Below are 20,251 nucleotides of genomic sequence, written 5' to 3' on the forward strand. Positions count from 1 at the left end.
ATTTTAAAACAAGCGCTTATGGGAGGCAGCCTATAGAATCTTTTTCATTTATTCTTTTATTTTTATTTATTTATTTATTTATTTGTTTGAATAATTTGGATTTTGATGCAGATTTATTTAGCATGAATAAAGAGCTGAAAATTACAAACTACGGCTGATTCACCATGAAACCAGGGAAGTTCCTTTCATTTTTTCAATCTGTCTCACTTTTGCATTACAATGAGGACATTGTTTAGTTTAAGTTTGGGGGGTGTAAACTCCTATAGTCATTTGGTCTTCTTGTTTGCTATTTATTTATTTATTTTTTTTTTTTTTTGTGATTTTATAAGTCTTGAGTTGTTGCATTCTCTTTCCAAGCATGTATTTCAGTATGATTGAATTCTCTATGACTCTGAAATTTGTGATTGAGGATGGGGTTGAGAAAAATTTTCAAAAATTTCTTTTATGTTAGGCTGAGTTTTGTGGGTACTTTGATTTAAATCTTTGACCTTGACATAATTGAGCACATAGTCATTTTTTTTTCTTTATTCCATTTTGCTTATGAAGAGAAGATGTTGAATTAACTGGGTCAGGGAAGTTCAATCTTGCTTTGCTCTAGAATCCGTAGATGGATCCTTCAGGCGAAATCCTAGTTGATACCAAATATTAGATAAATGATCTAGGCAATTTTTTTTTTTTTTTTGTCATAACCAAAAAGCTTTCTCAGCCGTCCTAATTATCGTGCCATCTTTGCATGGTGTATTTCCATAGCAACTCCCTTGAGCCTTATTTTACATAAGCCTTTATTTGTTATTTTACTACATAAATCATTCTAGTTCTAAGTCTGAAAAACCATGATTTACCTTTTACGGTTTGAGAAAATACTTTGGTGGAAATCTATATTTAAAGAGAAAGTTAGTTTAAAGGAAATTATGCTCTATAAGATCCAAGTGTAAAAAAAAAAAAGTGAACGAGGAAAAAAAAAAAGGTTGAAGTGGTTGAAGATTTGAAAGGCTACAAGAACTGAGGTGGCTGAATGTAAAAGGTGGGAGGCTGAAAAAAAAAATGAAGGTATTATTGCTGGGTTTGTCTTTTATTCAGAGGTGATTTATCCATCATGGTAAAAAAAAAAAATAGAGAAAATTCAATAAGTGGAGTGTAAATCACTTCAGATTTTGTTGAATGTGTAGTTTGTATTACTTCATTGATTACAGCAACAATAATATCACAAGTATGACCATATAGTCGATGAAGAGTTATTGTTTGAATTATGTGGATATCTCTTTTATTGTTCTTTCCACCAAGTATTTTTCCCAGTTTGCATTGATTTTCCATATCCATTTCTTTCTTAGCCCTCACCCTGTGGCTTGTCATTACAACTTGATTAAAGACCTTTTGATCTCTGAGTTTGGTTTGACTACATTAGTGGAGATGATTTCTGAAAATTGGACTTATGGGGTTAAGTTTGGAGAGAATTCTTCTGGTTTCATTTGTTCTACTTTTATCTGAGTTTGCAGGTGGTTTGGAGTTGAATTGACTATATCACACACACACTCAAGGTCTTAGCTTTAGGTTGAAGTAAATGCTTAACTCTTGCTTGACAAATTGCTAAATTTTTTATTGATTTTCTTTCTATCTTTGATGTTAAAAGAGTAAGATACTAGTGATGAAATCAAAATTCAGATCATGACTTGGTGAGTGATGAAACTTCTCTATGGGGTCTAGTTATAGTCTATAATGGTCTTTTATTTTATTATCTTTTTGTTTGAGGACACTTACCAACGCTGCCTCCGGTGGATAACCATGGGGATCTTCAACAAGAACCCGAGGCTATGGTAGATCGACACCTCAAACGTCAAGGGAACAAGGCATTGACTGAAGTTTTGGTGAAATGGTCTGGGGCGTCTTCAGATGATAATACTTGGAAAATATTGTGGAAACTTTAAGGACGCTATCTCCACCTTGTGGGCAAGGTTCTTTAAGTGGGGGAGGGGAATGTTATGGCTCAGTTTTGGAGGGTATAGCTTATGGGGTCAGTTTTGAGTTAGAGGGAAGGTAGAAGAAGACAAGCCAGAGGGCTGTTGTCGTGTTAAAGAGAGTTACAAAGATGGAGGCTCATCATTGGAAGATTGAAGTGATGTAGTGCCGTTTAGAGTATCACCCATACGATGTTGTTTCTGCTAGGACATATAAAGTTATGCATTTCACTCTTGGAGGACACGTGCCTTTTATCCTGGAAGGAAGATTGTTACTAGTAATATTTGTCCTTTTGTGTTATTTCCATTGCAATTAGATATAAGAATGTAAGGTAGGGACCAAGGAATCATTATTGAATATCTTGAGTCTGGAACTTTATTTTTCTTTCCTGGAGGTTTGGATTTGCCTTGAATCACTCCTATTATGTTATGAATAGTGAATGAAATATCAATTTCAATTATCATTTCTAATCAATTTGTATTGTAAATTTCTTCCATATTTCCTTTTCTAGTAACAATCGATCTGAGAATCATAACAGGCGGTGGCTAGGGTTTAGCACCCAAAAGCTTTGGCTTCAAGATCTAGAATATGTAGGAAGGAAAGAGACAGATTGAGGAGGTGAAAAGGCTTATTGGCGTGAGGTTGCGAAGGTAACCAGTGTGAGACTTTGGTGGCTACAGATCCAAACCATTTCTGCAACAAATTTCAAACGAAACATAAGAGGTTAAAGCATCACCTTCAGAAGTTCCATCACCTATTTCGTATGAAAAGATCTTAGGACATTCTCCACATCGACGTGAAAGAGAGGGAGAGAGAGAGAAGAACTTACCGATATAGACATTGGGTTGAGAGCGGCGCAGTATGCCTTCTTTGGCATAAGCTAGAGGGAAGATGTGGGGGCTAGTTTGTTTGTCGAGAGAGAAAAGGAAATAGGAATGGAAAAAAGGACAGGAGAGAAATACATAAATACAAACGGGATAAAGAATTGGGCCAAGGGGGGGGGGGGGATGTTATTATGACCTTTTGCGGTAATTTAATGTCATTGCAAAACAGTAAAAAGTGCACAAAAAGCATTCTTTTCATCAACATGATGTGGGCACCAACCACATCAGCACTCAAACATCTTGGGCGAGCTCCATGGCTCACTTGGGAAGCAATCATGGCTGGCCCTTAACCTGCCATTGCTCGAATAGTCCAGGGGAGCAATGTAACTCACTCAAAAGACAAACACGGTAGGCAGTTAAACAACCTGCACATAGAGAGCCTTGGGCGAGCAATGAGGCCACTTGAGTAACAATTAAGCGGAGTAATCATGAAGCTCACCTAGCCTTTAAATGTTTAGCCCGCAATGAGAAGGATCATTGAAGTCAAGCAAGGTAGGCAGTCAACCAAACCCATGCATGCAGAGTTTTGAGAGAGCAATGAGCCCGACCAAGAAATTATTAGGGCAAACAATAAATCTCGTCCAAATATGGCCGGCGATGAAGCTCAACAAATACTCCAAGTAAGCCGAACAATGAAGCTCACCCATGTTTGCTCACCCCAAGCTTGATATTTAACTTTCACTTGTGCTAATAAGTTCGAATTTTGGATGTTGTCCCCATAAAGTTCCTTAGGTTCATACGAGGCTCTTACGAGAATGCACAGATGCACATATGAGCACCTAGCCTGGAGCAACAAAGAGATGTTAGGCGAGCAATCATGCTACCTTCAACCAACGAGGAAGGAAAATTGCAAGTAACAAAATAAACTACTCAACCAATGGCGCTCTCCTCGATTAGAAAAGGAAATTAGGCCGAATCATCTGCGAAGATAAGTCTCTTACATAGGCCTCTTTTTTATCACCATATCATTACACTTCGCAGGAATTATGGAGCAAGCACTTCAGCTCTCTGGGAAATGCCCAGGGCATCAGACATGGCAGGCACTCAACCATCCTACATCATGGGTGAGCGAGGTGAACATCAAGAGCAAAGTATAATGCCCACCCCAAAGGAAAGGCAAGGCTCACATGCCTCATGGACAAGCACCTTCAGTAGCCTTAAGTCACCTTAAGTCACAACCATATACAAAAAAAGCTCTCTCGAGCAACAAGCATTGCGGTCTCTTAGCTTGCCTGCATCAAATGGTGAACAATGTAGCCTACCCCCAAGCAACTTGCGAACCAGGCAATGTGCACTAAAGCTCGTTCCCAAGCAATGATGCTCGCCCTCACTCAAGTTGTTTCCCTCAAACTTGCCATTTGAAATTCACTTATGCTAACAAGTCTAAATTTGAATGTTTCTCTCATAAAGCTCCTTTGGATTCTACATGACTCTAAAAGAGAATGGACAAATAGAAACACATGCAATTGACAATAGCGATCTGTTATGCTTGTCCCGAGCCATGAGGAGACTTAAGGATTGTAACGAAGGAACACCCTAAGGAACAAATGGCTACGTCGAGCAACAACACGCCTCTCGAGCAGCAATGCTATACGCGAACAACAACGCTCTTCCGAGGAATAATGGCACCCCAACCAATAGCACTCCTCCCGAGCAACAACGTTCTCCCCAAGCACCAATGTTCTCACAAGTTACAAGGCTCTCCTAAGCAACCAAAGCTCTCCTGAGCAACAATGCTTTTCCCTAGCAGCAAAGCTCTTCCGAGAAAAAAGACTCACTTGAGCAACTAAGGAACTTGCCAAGCAACAATTCGCGCCTAAGCAACAAAGGAACTCGCTGAGCAAAAAAGGACCTTGCAAAGCAACAATGCTCGTCCATACAATAAAGATTAACCACAAGCACCAGTTGCGGTCTCACCATCGAGCGTCGCTCGGGCACCTCAATTCCCTACCTTCACTTGGACTAGCTGCCCTAGAGCACTCACTCGGGCATGCCAAATCTTCATTATCACTAAGACAAGGTTGCCTTCAAGCCTCACATGGGTGCCTTGAGTCTGGAACTTTATTTTTCTTTCTTGGAGGTTTGGATTTGCCTTGAATCGCTCCTATGATGTTATGAACAATGAATGAAATATCAGTTTCAATTATCATTTCTCATCAATTTGTATTGTAAATTTCTTCCATATTTCCTTGTCTCGTAACAATTGATCTGAGAATCATAGCAGGCGGTGGCTAGGGTTTAGCACCCAAAAGCTTTGGCTTCAGGATCTAGAATATGTAGGAAGGAAAGAGATAGATTGAGGAGGTGAAAAGGCTTATTGGCGTCAGATTGCGAAGGTACCCAGTGTGAGACTTTGGTGGTTGCAGATCCAAACCATTTCTGCAACAAATTTCAAACGAAACATAAGACGTTAAAGCATCACCTTCAGAAGTTCCGTCTCCTATTTCGTATGAAAAGATCTTATGACATTCTCCACATCGACGTGAGGGAGAGAGAGAGAGAGAGAGAGAGAGAGAAGAACTTACCGATATAGACATTGGGCTGAGAGCGACGCAGTATGCCTTCTTTGGCATAAGCTAGAGGGAAGATGTGGGGGCTAGTTTGTTTGTCGAGAGAGAAAAGGAAATAGGAATGGAAAAAAGGACAAGAGAGAAATACAGAAATACAAACGGGATAAAGAATTGGGGGGGGGGGATGTTATTATGACCTTTTGCGGTAATTTAATGTCATTGCAAAAGAGTAAGAAGTGGCACAAAAAGCATTCTTTTCATCAACATGATGTGGGCACCGACCACATCAGCACTCAAACATCTCGGGCGAGCTCCATCGCTCACTTGGGAAACAATCATGGCTGGCCCTTAACCTGCCATTGCTCGAATAGTCCAGGGGAGCAATGTAACTCACTCAAAAGACAAACATTGTAGGCAGTTAATCAACCTGCACATAGAGAGCCTTAGGCAAGCAATGAGGCCACTTGAGTAATAATCAAGGGGAGTAATCATGAAGCTCACCTAGCCTTTAAATGTTTAGCCCGCCCTGAGAAGGATGAATGAAGTCAAGCAAGGTAAGCAGTCAACCAAACCCATGCATGCAGAGTTTTGAGAGAGCAATGAGCCCGCCCAAGAAATTATCAGGGCAAACAATGAAGCTCGTCCAAATATGGCCGGTGATGAAGCTCAACAAATACTCCAAGTAAGCCGAACAATGAAGCTCACCCATGTTTCCTCACCCCAAGCTTGATATTTAACTTTCACTTGTGCTAATAAGTTCGAATTTTGGATGTTGTCCCCATAAAGTTCCTTAGGTTCATACGAGGCTCTTACGAGAATGCACAGATGCACATATGAGCACCTAGCCCGGAGCAACAAAGAGACGTTAGGCGAGCAATCATGCTACCCTCAACCAACGAGGAAGGAAAATTGCAAGTAACGAAATAAACTACTCAACCAACAGAGCTCTCCTCGATCAGAAAAGGAAATCAGGCCGAACCATCTGCGAAGATAAGTCTCTTACATATGCCACTTTTTTATCACCATATCATTACACTTCACAGGAATTACGGAGCAAGCACTTCAGCTCTGTAGGAAATGCCCAGGGCATCAGACATGGCAGGCACTCAACCATCCCACATCATGGGTGAGCAAGGTGAACATCAAGAGCAAAGTATAATGCCCACCCCAAAGGAAAGGCAAGGCTCACATGCCTCATGGACAAGCACCTTCAGTCGCCTAAGTCACCTTAAGTCACAACCATATACAAAAAAAGCTCTCTCGAGCAACAAGCGTTGCAGTCTCTTAGCTTGCCTGCATCAAATGGTGAACAATGTAGCCTACCCCCAAGTAACTTGCAAACCTGGCAATGTGCACTAAAGCTCGTTCCCAAGAAATGATGCTCGCCCTCACTCAAGTTGTTCCCCTCAAACTTGCCATTTGAAATTCACTTATGCTAACAAGTCTAGATTTAAATGTTTCTCTCATAAAGCTCCTTGGGATTCTACATGACTCTAAAAGAAAATGGACAAATAGAAACACATGCAATTGACAATAGCAATCCGTTATGCTTGTCCCGAGCCATGAGGAGACTTAAGGATTGTAACAAAGGAACACCCTAAGGAACAAATGGCTACGTCGAGCAACAATACGCCTCCCGAGCAGCAATGCTATACACGAACAACAACGCTCTTTCAAGGAACAATGGCGCCCCAACCAATAACACTCCTCCCGAGCAACAACGCTCTCCCCAAGCAACAATGTTCTCACAAGTTACAAGGCTCTCCTAAGCAACTAAAGCTCTCCTAAGCAACAACGCTTTTCCCTAGCAGCAAAGCTCTTCCGAGAAAAAAGACTCACTTGAGCAACTAAGGAACTTGCTAAGCAACAATTCACGCCTAAGCAACAAAGGAACTCGCTGAGCAAAAAAGGACTGTGCAAAGCAACAATGCTCGTCCATACAACAAAGATTAACCACAAGCACCAGTTGCGGGGTCACCATCGAGCGCCGCTCGGGCACCTCAATTCCCTACCTTCACTTGGACTAGCTGCCCTAGAGCACTCACTTGGGCATGCCAAATCTTCATTATCACTAAGACATGGTTGCCTTCAAGCCTCACATGGGTGCCTTGAGCCCTCACCACACTCCGGCAAAAAAATAAATGAGAGAAAAGTTTTCAATAGCAGGGTTGAGCTACATTAGAGTACTACAAAAATTGAATTCTTACCAAATGTCATGCCACTTGGCTCAGGTTTACAAGTCTCAAACTCGTGGTTTGGATTATTTACACTAACGAATTTGGTTTTCGATGAAAACTTATCAGAACATATGAACCGCCCTAGAGTGAAGCACTCAGACCCCCCTAAAAAAAATGCAAAGTATGCACACAAGCCTTCGCCACAACTACGATAGAGCAAACCTCCTAGGTCTAAATGGTTGCAACCGAGCAAACCACCCGCACCTAAACGGCTAATCCTAGCAACAGTTAGGGTAAGTTTTGACGAGACTTCACCATAAATGCGATAGAGCAAACCTCTAGCATCTAAATGGTTGTGGCCAACACCTAAATCACTAAGCCTAGCATTACGCAAGCTAAGCTCCGGCAACCAAGGCGCATACAAGTCTTTGTCATAATTGCAGTAGAGGAACCTCCCTCGTCTAAGTGGCTGCAACAGAGCAAACCTCTAGCGTCTAAATGGTTGCGGCCAAGCAAACCTCTCATACCTAAACAACTAAGCCTAGGAACATGAAGGCCAAGCCCCCCACCATTATACTGGTAGAGCAAGCCTCTCGCTACCTCAACAAAGCAATCGAGCAATCATCCTGCTGCCTCAACCGAGTAGTTGAGCAATCTTCTTGCTACCTCATCAAAGTGGTTGAGAAATCTTCCCACTGCCTTAGCAAAAAATGTTAGCACACATGCAAGACTAACTCCCTTGCCATAATCGCCGCCAATGGGTCACCTAAAGGAATGAGCCTCTAAGCTCTATAACTGCCCCATGCAGGTTACCTTCCAGAATGAGTCGACGAGCTTGACAACTGCTTAAAATGGACCCAGGAAGCCAATGGGCTCTCCACCGACTTAGTGTGGGGTTACAACAAATAAACTTGAACTTTAACACCAAAACAACAACGCAACCTTAAAGTCTACTGGGGAGCAAACAATCCATGCTCTTCACTAATGGTCAACATTCACATGCAATTATCTGTCATAGCTTGATTATCAGGCAAACACTCGGACATGCCATCACGCCAACAAGCTTCTTAGAGGCCATTACATGGGATATACAAGTCTCCTCAAGATCCATCCTCGGAGATCTTCATTGCATCACACGACAATGGAAAATCAAGGGCAAGTCCTAGAATTTATTTTTCTACAGTTCTCATAGACTTTCTCTATCATGGTGGACTTTTATTGAAGATTCTCAAGACCTTCTTGTTGGAAAAGTAAATCTAAAGAATCGTAAGCATCTATTGGATATAATATGAACTAGGTCCAGCCCATTACTAAGAATAAAAGGAAGAGATAAGATGAGAGAGATATAAAAGAATAATAGGTTGACAGACATACATACATAAATGTGAAAGTGACATAGTGCAAGTAAGACTTAGCTACTCTAAAGATGGAATAAGACATTTATAAAAGGAGGAAACCACTGCAAATGCAGGACATTTAGCAACTCTACAAGGAAAGACTCTCTGCTACTCTACAACTTGTGGGGCTCCCTCTCTCCAAAAGGAAAACATCTTCTTCAACCTCCCTTCAATTTTATTTCCTCCATTGTATTGAGAGCTATGGAAGGCCATGAGAGACTGTAAAATACCAAACATAATGAATTTTGCCCCCAAACAACCCTTGGGCGTAAGCTTCTATGTCAAACCGGGTAAATATATGTCTCTCTTTATTTACAATTTATATGTTTTATTTATAGTTGATTTCAGATGAGCATCCGAGCACCGTATCAAATCACATGCCATCATCGTGGGTCATTCGACCTTAGTGTTGGAATATGGTCATGCCGGAAAAATGCATCAACAAGTTTTCTATCAATAAAGTTTCCTCTTATGCCATCTCTTGATCAGTCGTCTTATCTTATCTATCCCGTTCAAGAAATCATTTAGTCAATCCCCTTTGAAGCAATCTATTTCTCAATCTTTCAAGCTACTGGGAAAAAACGAAATATAATTTTCCCAAAATTTGACTTGGCAGGTTTTCTATTGCTTCTCATGGGGATATTGACTTGAATATCCACCAAAAGCAATGGAAATAAGATTTTGCACCATGCAAAGCACGTCCACGAGTATAGAACACATATTCAAGATTTTGCTAGTTTACCCTCACTAGCCATATATATAAGAATAACTATCAAGTCTGGCGGCCTTTTACTCTCAGAACAAATTGCAGCCGGGACCTTCCTTCCCTCTACAATAGAGAACAAATTGCAGTTTCCGGAACATGATGCATGCCATTTCCCTTTATTTTCTTCTTTGGTATTTAAAAAAAAAAAAAGGAGATTTAGAATTTTTAAGAACAAACAGAGTGAGTTAAAAAGACAAATCAAAATAGCCTACCAATGGCTTGTTCCTCCCCTCGTTTGAGGGCTTTGAGTAGTCATATGCTGGTAGTAAATTGGAAGAGTTTTAATGTCAACAGTGAACTTAGAAAAAAAACTTTTCCATTTGGAAAGTTACAGTACATGCTTCATTCTTAAAGTTGTCGTTTATTTGAGGGAAATCTGGTTAATATATGTTCCTTAGATGGTTTAATTTTCAAAAGTGATAGACACATTATGTAAACCTTACAACATTTTAATGTTGTTCATTAGGGATTTTTTGGGCATATAGATCCCGCATGAGCATTTCATGTAGTGTCCATTTTTCTCTGCATTAGATCAGTTAGAAAGGATCTCTATTTTGTCCTTCTTTTGTTACTCTTTCTATAGTTCAACTTGGAGATGTTCTGCCTTCAATGGCTAGGGGATGATAATAGCAAGTTTTCCGACAAACCTGGATCACTCTTTTTGATTCTGCGTTTAAATTTTGGCAGCCTTACCATGGATTAAAGCAAGCAATCATAATAAGGCTAATCTCCAAATTTCCATCTATCATAGTAAAATCTTTCTTAGATACCATGTCGCACTTCATCATCTTTCTTCTGCCACATAATAGCAGAAACGACACAACAAACAACTAATATGGTGGTTGATGGAAATTGCCTTCGTTCCAAAAACTACAAAATATAATAAGCTAACAATTTCAAAATCACATTCTCCATGTAAACCTAATTCTGCTTGAAAAAATCTCATTGTCCAACGGCAAAATAAAAGTCAGACATAAACACCAGAAGCAAGCAGCAAGAACAAGGACCCAAAACCCTGCGCCACCATAGATTTTGGTATTTAGCATCAACAAGAAAACAAGATTTCGATATTATATATATATATATATATATCTGTAAATGATAGGAAATATAGTGAAAATCACACATACCAGGAAGACAGAAGCCACTGCTCCTGTGATAAGCTCCTTGGTAAGACTTTGGTTCCGCCTAGAAGAGGTTGCTTCATAACTGCAAGTGGAATGATGCTGTTAACATCTTGCCAGAATTTTTCTTTTATTCTTTCTGTTGTTAGAGTTTGGAATGGGGTTCCTTAAGCATCTTTTAATAGAGACTAAGGTCTTTGTTCTGTCCATGGAAGGAGGGAACCAATGTCATATCACAGAGAGGGGTAGGAAGGTCACCAAAGAGATAATCCTCAACCTGGCCAGTGCACGTTGGTTGGCAAACACAGTAGAGGAATGTTTTCTCTCAGGTGGTAGGAAGGTTTTTTATAAGAACTATTGAGATGGTGCTAAAGCCTTGTTCATCCATAGGCGCCTTAATGCATATGGGCGTTTTTTGGAAGTCACAGATTATGGTGGTGGCACAGGTGGCCGAGGTCTCTTGGCGATCCTGGAAGGGGTGGAAGGTAAAGGGTGGAAGATTTTTTCGTTAGAGTTGATGAAAGCTTTGCCTAGGTTTGCTTCGACCAAGCAGGTCCCTGCTTTGCCAAGGCTGGACAGAGAAAATGTTAAGGGGAAGAAGAAGGTGGGGCTGTCCTATGCAGACGGTGTGTTGGGAGGGGTGGGGAGAAGTATGGTGGTGTCTGGAAATAACATAGCAGGGGTCCAATCACGCGTACATGCAGAGAAAGTTGACAAGTTTGTACCCGAAATGGAGAGTGGGTCACTGTCAAATGGCTGCACAGAGGAAAGCCACTTGCAGAAGGCTCTGTTTTATTTGAAAGAGGAGGTTACGGGGATGGAGGAGGAATTAAAATCAGTTAGGAAGGAACTAAAAGTCCTAACCTCCCTTTTTGATAAAGGGTGGGGGCTTGGCTTGGGCCTGGGCCAAGGCCAGGCCTCTATTGCTGGGCAGAAGTCTCTCAGGCCCGTTAGTGGTAAGAGTAAGGTGGGATTGGGCCAGAGAAGCCCAAACCGTATGGGATGGAAGAGAAAACAACATGGGCCTTGTTTTGAGAAGGGCTCGACCTCTAGGCCCGTTTCTGAGGCCCCTCTCCCGGTCGAAATTGCTGAGCCTGTTGAGGGCTCATCCCTGGCGGGTGGACCGACGCACTAGACTGGGCCCACAACGGTAACCCGTGTGACAGAGACTCCGGCGTCGGTTCCCCTCCCGACAGTAGCCTCTGTGACGGAGTCCCCTACGACGGAAACTAATGAAAAGGAAGATCCGCAATCGCAGATCGGCTCGATGGCGCATGGGGAGCTCACGGGTGGGCCGTCATCCATGGAGGTGGTACAGACTTGGTCGCCGGCAGGGTCTAGCCTACCTCCTGAGTCTTTGGGGGTGAAGTCAGGTCCTCCGGCGTGGCTCAGGACCATGCGAAGAAGCCAGGTCCTCCGACGGTGGCTCTGTCGTCGCCTTCGGCTCCTTCTGAGCTGGTTCCCTCCCCTCTCCATGGCAACGAAGGTTGCTGCCCAGACGTTGGAACAAGTTGATTGTCGTTTGTTGGAGAAGGCAGAGGTTGTCATTTCTGAGCAAGCTGGTTCTTTGGTGCTGTTTGCGGCAAACAAGGAAGGGGAGGATGAACCTACTCCTCTCTACTCCTTTCATCCCAACGTGTCAGATTGGGTTATACAAATGGCGATGGACATTAAGCATATGGTAGGAATTTCTTATGGGGACTTTGAAGCTGAATTTTTGGCCCTTCTCATAGCCGTTGAGGCTATGAAGACTCAACCCAAATCTGATTGTTCCTTGGCTTCGGCCAAAAAGAGGGAAAGAGAACTCAAAAGACTATCATGGGAAATGAAAGAGGATGAGGGAGAGAAGAGCTCTCATCAAGAGTGGTGTAAGGGGAGGGGTAAAATGGTTGTCCCATGAAGCCAAAAATAGTATCATGGAATGTGAGAGGGCTGCATAATCCTAACAAGCGGCTCCAAGTCAGAAATTTTCTTCGTCAATGGAAGGGGAATATCATATGCTTACAAGAGACTAAGTTGGAAGATATTACAATACAAATAGTTCGTAGCCTATGGAGAGGACAACATGTCGGGTGGTCCTTCCTACCATCCAAAGGAGCTTCAGGGGGAGTTCTAATTATGTTTGACACAAGGGTAGTGGAAAGGGTGGAGGAATGTGTGGGTGATTTTTTGGTTGCATGTTCTTTTATTAATATAGAAGACGGATTTAAATGGGCTTTTGTTGGTGTGTATGGCCCAAATATTGACTCAGAGAGAAGATTTTTGTGGGAAGAACTTGCGGGAGTCCTAAGTTGGTGGGAGTTACCAAGTTGCATCGGGGGGGATTTCAATATATCTCGCTTCCCAAGTGAAAGGTCGGGTGTTTCTCATATTTCTTCAGCCATGAGAAATTTCTCTGATTTCATATCAGAACAAGAGCTCATGGACCTTCCACTATCAGGAGGCACATTTATCTGGTCCAACAACCGTGATTGCCCATCTTGGTTGAGGATCGATAGATTCTTGTTAACTCCTGATTGGGAGTCGCACTTCCCCGATGTAGTCCAAAGAAGATTATCCCGTTTATGCTCTGATCACTTCCCCATCATTTTAGACTGTGGAGGCATCCAGGGGGGTAGAAGGTATTTTAAATTTGAGCATATGTGGCTTAAAACTAATGGTTTTGTGGACAGGGTCAGACAATGGTGGATTTCTTACACTTTCCAAGGTTCTCCAAGCTTCATTTTGGCAAAAAAGTTGAAAGCACTGAAACAGGATCTGAAGCAATGGAATGAGCAAGTTTTTGGTAATGTGTCTCAACAGAGGCGCTCTCTTGTGGAGGAGTTACAGGGTTTGGAAGGTGAGGAGGAGGCCAGAACTCTTTCTGAACTTGAAAAAACTCGAAAGAATCAGGTAGTGGCTGATCTTGAAAGATTAACTTTGATGGAGGAGATTTCATGGAGACAGAAATCAAGGGTGCTCTGGCTTAAAGAGGGGGATAAATGCACAAAATTCTTTCATAGGATGGCCAACTCTCACTGGAGAAACAACGCTATTGATTTATTGATGGTGGATGGGGCAATTTCTTCAGATAAGTTGATAATAAATAATCACACTGAACATTACTATCAACACCTATTATCTGAAGAACACAACTGGAGACCGAAAGTGGATGGTCTGTCTTTTTCCACATTAGACCAGCAGAGTGCAGGGTGGTTAGAGAGGCCTTTTATAGATGAGGAAGTATGCAAGGTTATCAAAGGTATGGCAAGCGATAAGGCTCCTGGTCCAGACGGTTTTACTACGGGATTTTTTCAAGCTTGTTGGGTGGTGGTCAAGGAAGATATAATGAAAGTTTTTCATGAATTCCATGCTAATGCTTGCTTTGAAAAGAGTCTCAATGCTACCTTCTTAGCCCTTATCCCTAAAAAGGTGGGGTCAAGGGAAGTGAGTGATTATCGCCCCATAAGTCTTGTAAATGGGGTGTACAAGATTCTTTCCAAAGTGTTAGCAAATAGATTGAGCTCGGTGGTGGAAAAACTAATCTCAAAACCACAAAATGCATTTGTCAAAGGTAGACAAATTCTTGATTCAATACTTATCGCAAATGAAGTTTTGGATGGTCGATTGAAGTCTAGAATACCCGGGCTACTTTGCAAGTTAGATATGGAAAAAGCGTATGATCATGTCAACTGGAAGTTCTTACTTTACTTACTTGGTAGACGTGGTTTTGGGGGGAAATGGCAAAAATGGGTAGAATTTTGCATATCTTCAGTTCGTTTATCTATCTTGGTGAATGGCACACCGGTGGGTTTCTTCAATTCATCTCGTGGCCTGAGATAGGGAGATCCGCTTTTTCCTCTACTTTTCTTATTTGTCATGGAAGCACTCAGTAAGATGATTGAGGGTCTGGTGGACGGTGGGTTACTCCATGGCTTTGCGGTGGGGAATGGTGACCTCAACATTTCCCATTTGCTTTTTGCTGACGACACACTCATCTTTTGTGGAGCACACCATGGCCAGGTTCAAGCCTTGAGAGCGTTACTCCTTTTGCTGCTGTATCTGGTTTGAGCATCAACCTTGTAAAGTCAGAATTAGTGCCAGTGGGGGTTGTCCCCGATGTGGAGATTTTAGCTACTACTTTGGGATGCAAGATAACTTCCCTTCCTATGAAGTATCTTGGCTTACCTTTGGGTGCGTCTTTTAAATCGGTGAGGATTTGGAATGATGTGATTGAAAGGGTGGAGAGCAAATTGGCCGCCTCGAAGAGGCTATATTTGTCGAAAGGTGGTAGGTTAACTTTGATCAAAAGCACTCTTTCAAACTTACCCACTTACTTTTTGTCTCTATTTCCACTTCCTACAAAGGTGGCTAACCGCATTGAGAAGCTACAAAGGGACTTCTTATGGAGGGGATTGGGGGAAGAGTTCAAATTCCACCTGGTTAATTGGCCAACAGTTTGTATCCCAATGTCTGGGGGAGGCTTGAGGATTTGCCACTTGTTGAAATTCAACCAAGCTCTGTTGGGTAAGTGGTTGTAGAGGTATCAAACTAAACGAGAGGCCTTATGGAAGTCCGTTATAGATTCACAGCTCGGGAAAGCTTGGGGAGGATGGCGCTCGAATGAGGCTCGAGGCACTCATGGAGTGGGGTTGTGGAAAAACATTCGGAGTCTTTGGTGGACCTTTCGTGGACATGAACATGTTGTGGGTGAGGGTTCGCGGGTCCGCTTTTGGTCTGGTAACTGGTGTGGTCACTATTGCCTACAAGATACCTTCCCTACTATCTTTGCGCTCGCTTGAAAAAATGAGGCATCGATCGCCAATCTTCTGGTCTTTTCAAATGGCTCCCCGCAATGAAATATTGACTTCACTAGGGCAGCCCAAGATTGGGAGTTGGAACCTATTATAGAGTTCTTTGCGGCATTATATTCTGCAAACATATCAGGGGGCACCGGAGATAAGATGTTTTGGAATAATAAGAAATGTATTTTCTCTGTTAGATCTTTTTACCAAAAAATTACGAATCCCGGAAAGCCAATGTATCCATAGAAGAGCATTTGGCAAACAAAAGCCCCGACAAAAGCAGCCTTTTTTGTTTGGACAACATCGTTGGACAAGATTCTTACCACAGATAACTTGAGAAAACGACGGGTTATTGTCCTAGATTGGTGTTATATGTGCAAGAAGCATGGGGAGTCAGTTGATCATCTGCTTTTACACTGTGAGATGGCCAAGGGCATGTGGGATGATTTTTTCTCAAGAGTTGGATTGTCTTGGGTTATGCCGTGTAGATTGGTGGATTTTCTCGCAAGCTGGAGAGAACTATACGGCAATTCTCAGATAGCGGCAATTTGGAGGTTGGTACCAATATGTTTGTGTTGGTGTATTTGGAGGGAAAGAAATGCAAGATGTTTCGAAGACCAGGAGAGAACACTAGAAGAGCTAAAAGTTGTCTTTTTTAAATTATTGTTCTCATGGGAGGGGGCCACAGTTTGTAACGGACTTAATATCCATGAACTTCTTCTTTCTTTTGTAACTTCTAACTAGGCATTTCTTCATGTATACTTCATGTATACTTCCTGTGTACTCGGGCTTTGCCTATTTCTATGAATATAATATCCTTGATTACTTAAAAAAAAAAAAACCATCTTGCCAGAAAGAAGAAATGGAGCCAAGCAAGACCCGACACAGTTATTAATGTAAATAAATAAAAAATGATGCTTTAACATGTCTTTCCATAGATGATAGACCATGTTCCGTTATAATGCTTGACTATGCAATCGACTAGTAGAATAAAATAATATAGAACAACAAAATAATAGACTGATATTTTGATAGGCGCAGCAAAGGTCGGAGTACTTGGCAATTATGAAGCTGAAAAACAACATAGAACCATAAATATGAGAAACCATCTTCAGAGCCTGTTGGATCACTTCGCTAAAAGCTATTTGAACTAAACATCACCAGTAACCATAACAAAATGACTCCATACTTGTCAACACTAGTATTAGAAATCTCCAACATTCACAACGTAAGAAGTAAAAAAGGTCAATACAGGGTTCAAAAGGCAAAGATCCAGAGATTCTAGTCCAAGCGACTCAAGAATTAAGAAAGTTCTCAAAATGCAAACTTAAAGAAGTGAAAATTTACTAAAACGAAAGAATGAATCACCTAACTCAGCTAAGCAATGTAGCTGTCTTTGACTGGAAGAAACAACAATTTGCTAAAGAACAGTTCCATACATCACAATCCTAACATTAAAACACAAAAGGTTTGGTAGTTGGATTGCAAAAGTGTAAAACTGATGATACATAGTTTGAGCCAAATGTACTTTCCCCTAAAAAAAAAACAGCAGATGAAGAAGAATAGGCAGCAGCTCCCGTGAATTAATATTCTTCTTTGTAATTTTGTTGTTTTAAGAAACAATCAGAAACAATCAATGAAGCTTTTTTATATTCAAGAGTTTAATGTAGAAAGAGAAATTGTCGAAGATACCAATATCCAAGTACCAAATTGGATATGGAATGAAGAACTTGAGAACACAATTAGAAACGGTTCATAATACATCGTACATTCGCTGGGCAACACAAAAAACTCTTAACATGATTTACTCCCGCCAAACACATGATCTTTCGCATTAAACCCAAAAAACTCCATTATTCTTCAACAGAAAATCGTTTTCCAATCAGAATTATATTGAAAGGACAAATATTCAGGGGATCGGATCGAGATTACATGAAGAAGGAGGCGGTGACCACGAGACCGATCGCGAGCATGAAGACTGACAGAGTTGGGTACCAGGCGTCTGGTACGGGACTGGTAATCGGTTTCGGCGCCTTCAAGAAAGAAATCAACAGAAACTAAATCTAAGAAATTGAAAACAGAGAAAACGATTCCGGGATAAAGAAAAACTAGAAAAAATAAAACAAAAACAAAGTTCGAGAATGAAGTGGTCTAACCATGGAGTTTGGAAGACGACTTCGGTTGTTCCTCGCAGATTGGATCCGACACACCGTGAGAACTCAGAACTCAGGCGCTAGACTCTAGTGTGTTGGTCAATATGAAACCTGGATCGGCTTGCTCGGATAAATCCGACGGTTTACAACTTGCCACGTAATCACAACAAAAATGCTATTAGGCTATTAGCTATATATCACTTTCGGTTTCGAGGCTGAGTATTAATAAGGGAATCCCTCTCCTTTCTCTCTTAAGCTCCCTAAACACTAGATATGTTGAAAGGGGTCCTCGCCCCTTGCCCACTTTCTTTTCTCTCTCTATTTAATTTCTATGTAGTATTTTTTATTTTGTTTTGTATTTTTTTAGGCTGAATAAGGGAGGATCGCCGTTCAAGTCTTTCCAGCCATCACATCTCTACACGCGCCCAGCCTCCGATCTTCAAGACCTCCAAATCTGGTGTCCATAGGAGTGGCGAGTAGCCCGCACGCGCAGGGCGAGGTTCCGAACAGCGTTGGCGCGTGGCTTTCACGCGCCACCGAGGAGACCTCTCTCGACTCCACGCTCGGTTGATGTGGAACCTCTGACTCTGGGTCTTCCAAGTCTGACCGTCGGCTTTCCTCCCAGGGTGAACAGTTTCTACACGAAACTATGCCGACCATTGTGTACTGTTCATCCGTTTTGTATTTTTTATTTTGTTTTTTGGTTTCATTTTCTTTATTGTTGTTTGTTTCAGTATTTTGTAGTTGTTTTGTTTCTGGTATTGGTGTTGCTTTTATTGACCAGAGTGAGGTTTGGGCCTTTAGATCAGACGTAATCCAAGACAAGGCTTTTGAGAGTGGTGGGCGATGCTACGATTGGTGGTTATACGGCCGGGCTGTTGTGGTCCGTATGTACGCTGGGTGCTCGTTCCACCAGGGCTCGAGATGAAGATGCTTGCGGTGGGCGTGACGTCTGGGGTCTCACCAGAACTTGTGGTCTTGTAGTTGTTAATGTGGTTATTTGTAGTTGTTTGTTAGTTTAGTTTTTAATAAAATAGGAATAGGCTATAGGATTTGATGTCCTTAGCAGTGTCCCATATTCTTCTTCCCTGGGAGGATAGAGAGGGTCATTAAGTTCTGTTTTTACAGTGCGCTTTCTCTGTTACGAGAGAGTTTGATTAAAAGTTAAGACAATATCCGCCACAAATGTATTTGTGTGTGGGGAAGCCCCAGAGCTGTTGCGTTAATTGGCTTATAGACTAGATTTCCTATGTATTGAAACTTCTCGTATTGATAAGTCATATTTATAATTTCGGTTTATTAATGAAATGAGTATGTTTCATTCAAAAAATGAATAGAGTAAAGTTATGTATAAATTTTAAGAGAAACTCTACTTGTAACCGGACTGGAGAATACCCATGTAATCGGCGCTCCTTTTGATGATTATGTTTTTCTACATTTCTCTCCTCATAATTTCGTTCCTTCTCTCTCTCTTTATCAATTTTTTTCTAACCCTCTTCTTCCTCCCTATACATTTCTCTCCTCTGTACATCGCAAACATTTCAGCATACCCTACATTTCTGACCCTCTTCAATCAAAACTTTCTACAATGGAACGGTATGCTAGCATACTTCGTGGCTCAATTTTTGGAAAACCTTTTGAAGAATAAGACATTAGAGCATTGGCATTGGATTAGCCAAATGTCTTTTCATCTTTAAATTTAGCAAACATCATCCATATTTGCTCCACATTGAATTAGTTAAATTGTTTTCATCCAAACTATAAGTTACAGTAAATCTATTCTTCTTTTCAAATATGAAAAGAACTATAGCAAGTCTAAAAATATTTTTTAAGATTATTATATTATAGATATGATATTTTTATTCATATGATATTTTATTATCTATATATATATGAGATTATTATATTATAGATTGTTAGATTGTGGAAATAAAAATGAATATGATTTGTTGGAGGTTATTAAAGATTATAAAAATAAAATAAAAATTAATAAGAAAATATAAATAATAAAAAATAATAATATTTTATTATTATAGAGAGTGTGATGACTAATCCAATGTAGACTTTAAGTTTTGAATGATTAACTAAAGGTGAAAAAGTTACATATTAGTCAAAATTAAAAAAATAGAATAACCAATCCAATGCTAATGCTCTTATAGCCTCATTGCAGAACTTTGGTACTTTTGACATTACTTTGGTACTTTTGACATTGCAAAGGAATGAGAGAACATGTTCATTGAGGCCCAGTAAAGACAAATCAAAATAGCCTACCAATGGCTTGTTCCTCCCCTCGTTTGAGGGCTTTGAGTAGTCATATGCTGGTAGTAAATTGGAAGAGTTTCAATGTCAACAGTGAACTTAGAAAAAAAACTTTTCCATTAGGAAAGTTACGGTACATGCTTCATTCTTAAAGTTGTTGTTTATTTGAGGGAAATCTGGTTAATATATGTTCCTTAGATGGTTTAATTTTCAAAAGTGATAGACACATTATGTAAACCTT

General features: G+C 40.9%; 1 protein-coding gene across 1 annotated transcript; it reads right to left on the reverse strand.

Moving 5' to 3' along the window:
• Nucleotides 1–10,408: 10,408 nt before the first annotated feature.
• Nucleotides 10,409–17,945, reverse strand: LOC108997834 (transmembrane protein 258-like). Its single transcript, XM_018974222.2, has 4 exons — nucleotides 17,755–17,945; nucleotides 17,531–17,631; nucleotides 10,821–10,899; nucleotides 10,409–10,705 (listed from the first exon to the last, which is right to left on the reverse strand). Exons 1-4 carry the CDS (start codon nucleotides 17,755–17,757, stop codon nucleotides 10,658–10,660), a joined length of 231 nt encoding a protein of 76 aa, XP_018829767.1. The 5' UTR covers nucleotides 17,758–17,945; the 3' UTR covers nucleotides 10,409–10,657.
• Between the last annotated feature and the right edge of the window lie 2,306 nt (nucleotides 17,946–20,251).

Source organism: Juglans regia, chromosome 10 (assembly GCF_001411555.2).
Source record: "Juglans regia cultivar Chandler chromosome 10, Walnut 2.0, whole genome shotgun sequence".
Lineage (NCBI taxonomy): Eukaryota > Viridiplantae > Streptophyta > Magnoliopsida > Fagales > Juglandaceae > Juglans > Juglans regia.

Bases quoted from the DNA above. Each gene is read 5' to 3' on its own strand.
- LOC108997834 (XM_018974222.2), bottom strand. The intron at 10,900-17,530 runs GTAATCTCGATC...TTCCACTTGCAG, and splicing joins GTCACCGCCTCCTTCTTCAT to TTATGAAGCAACCTCTTCTA. The intron at 10,706-10,820 runs GTATGTGTGATT...ATGGTGGCGCAG, and splicing joins CAGTGGCTTCTGTCTTCCTG to GGTTTTGGGTCCTTGTTCTT.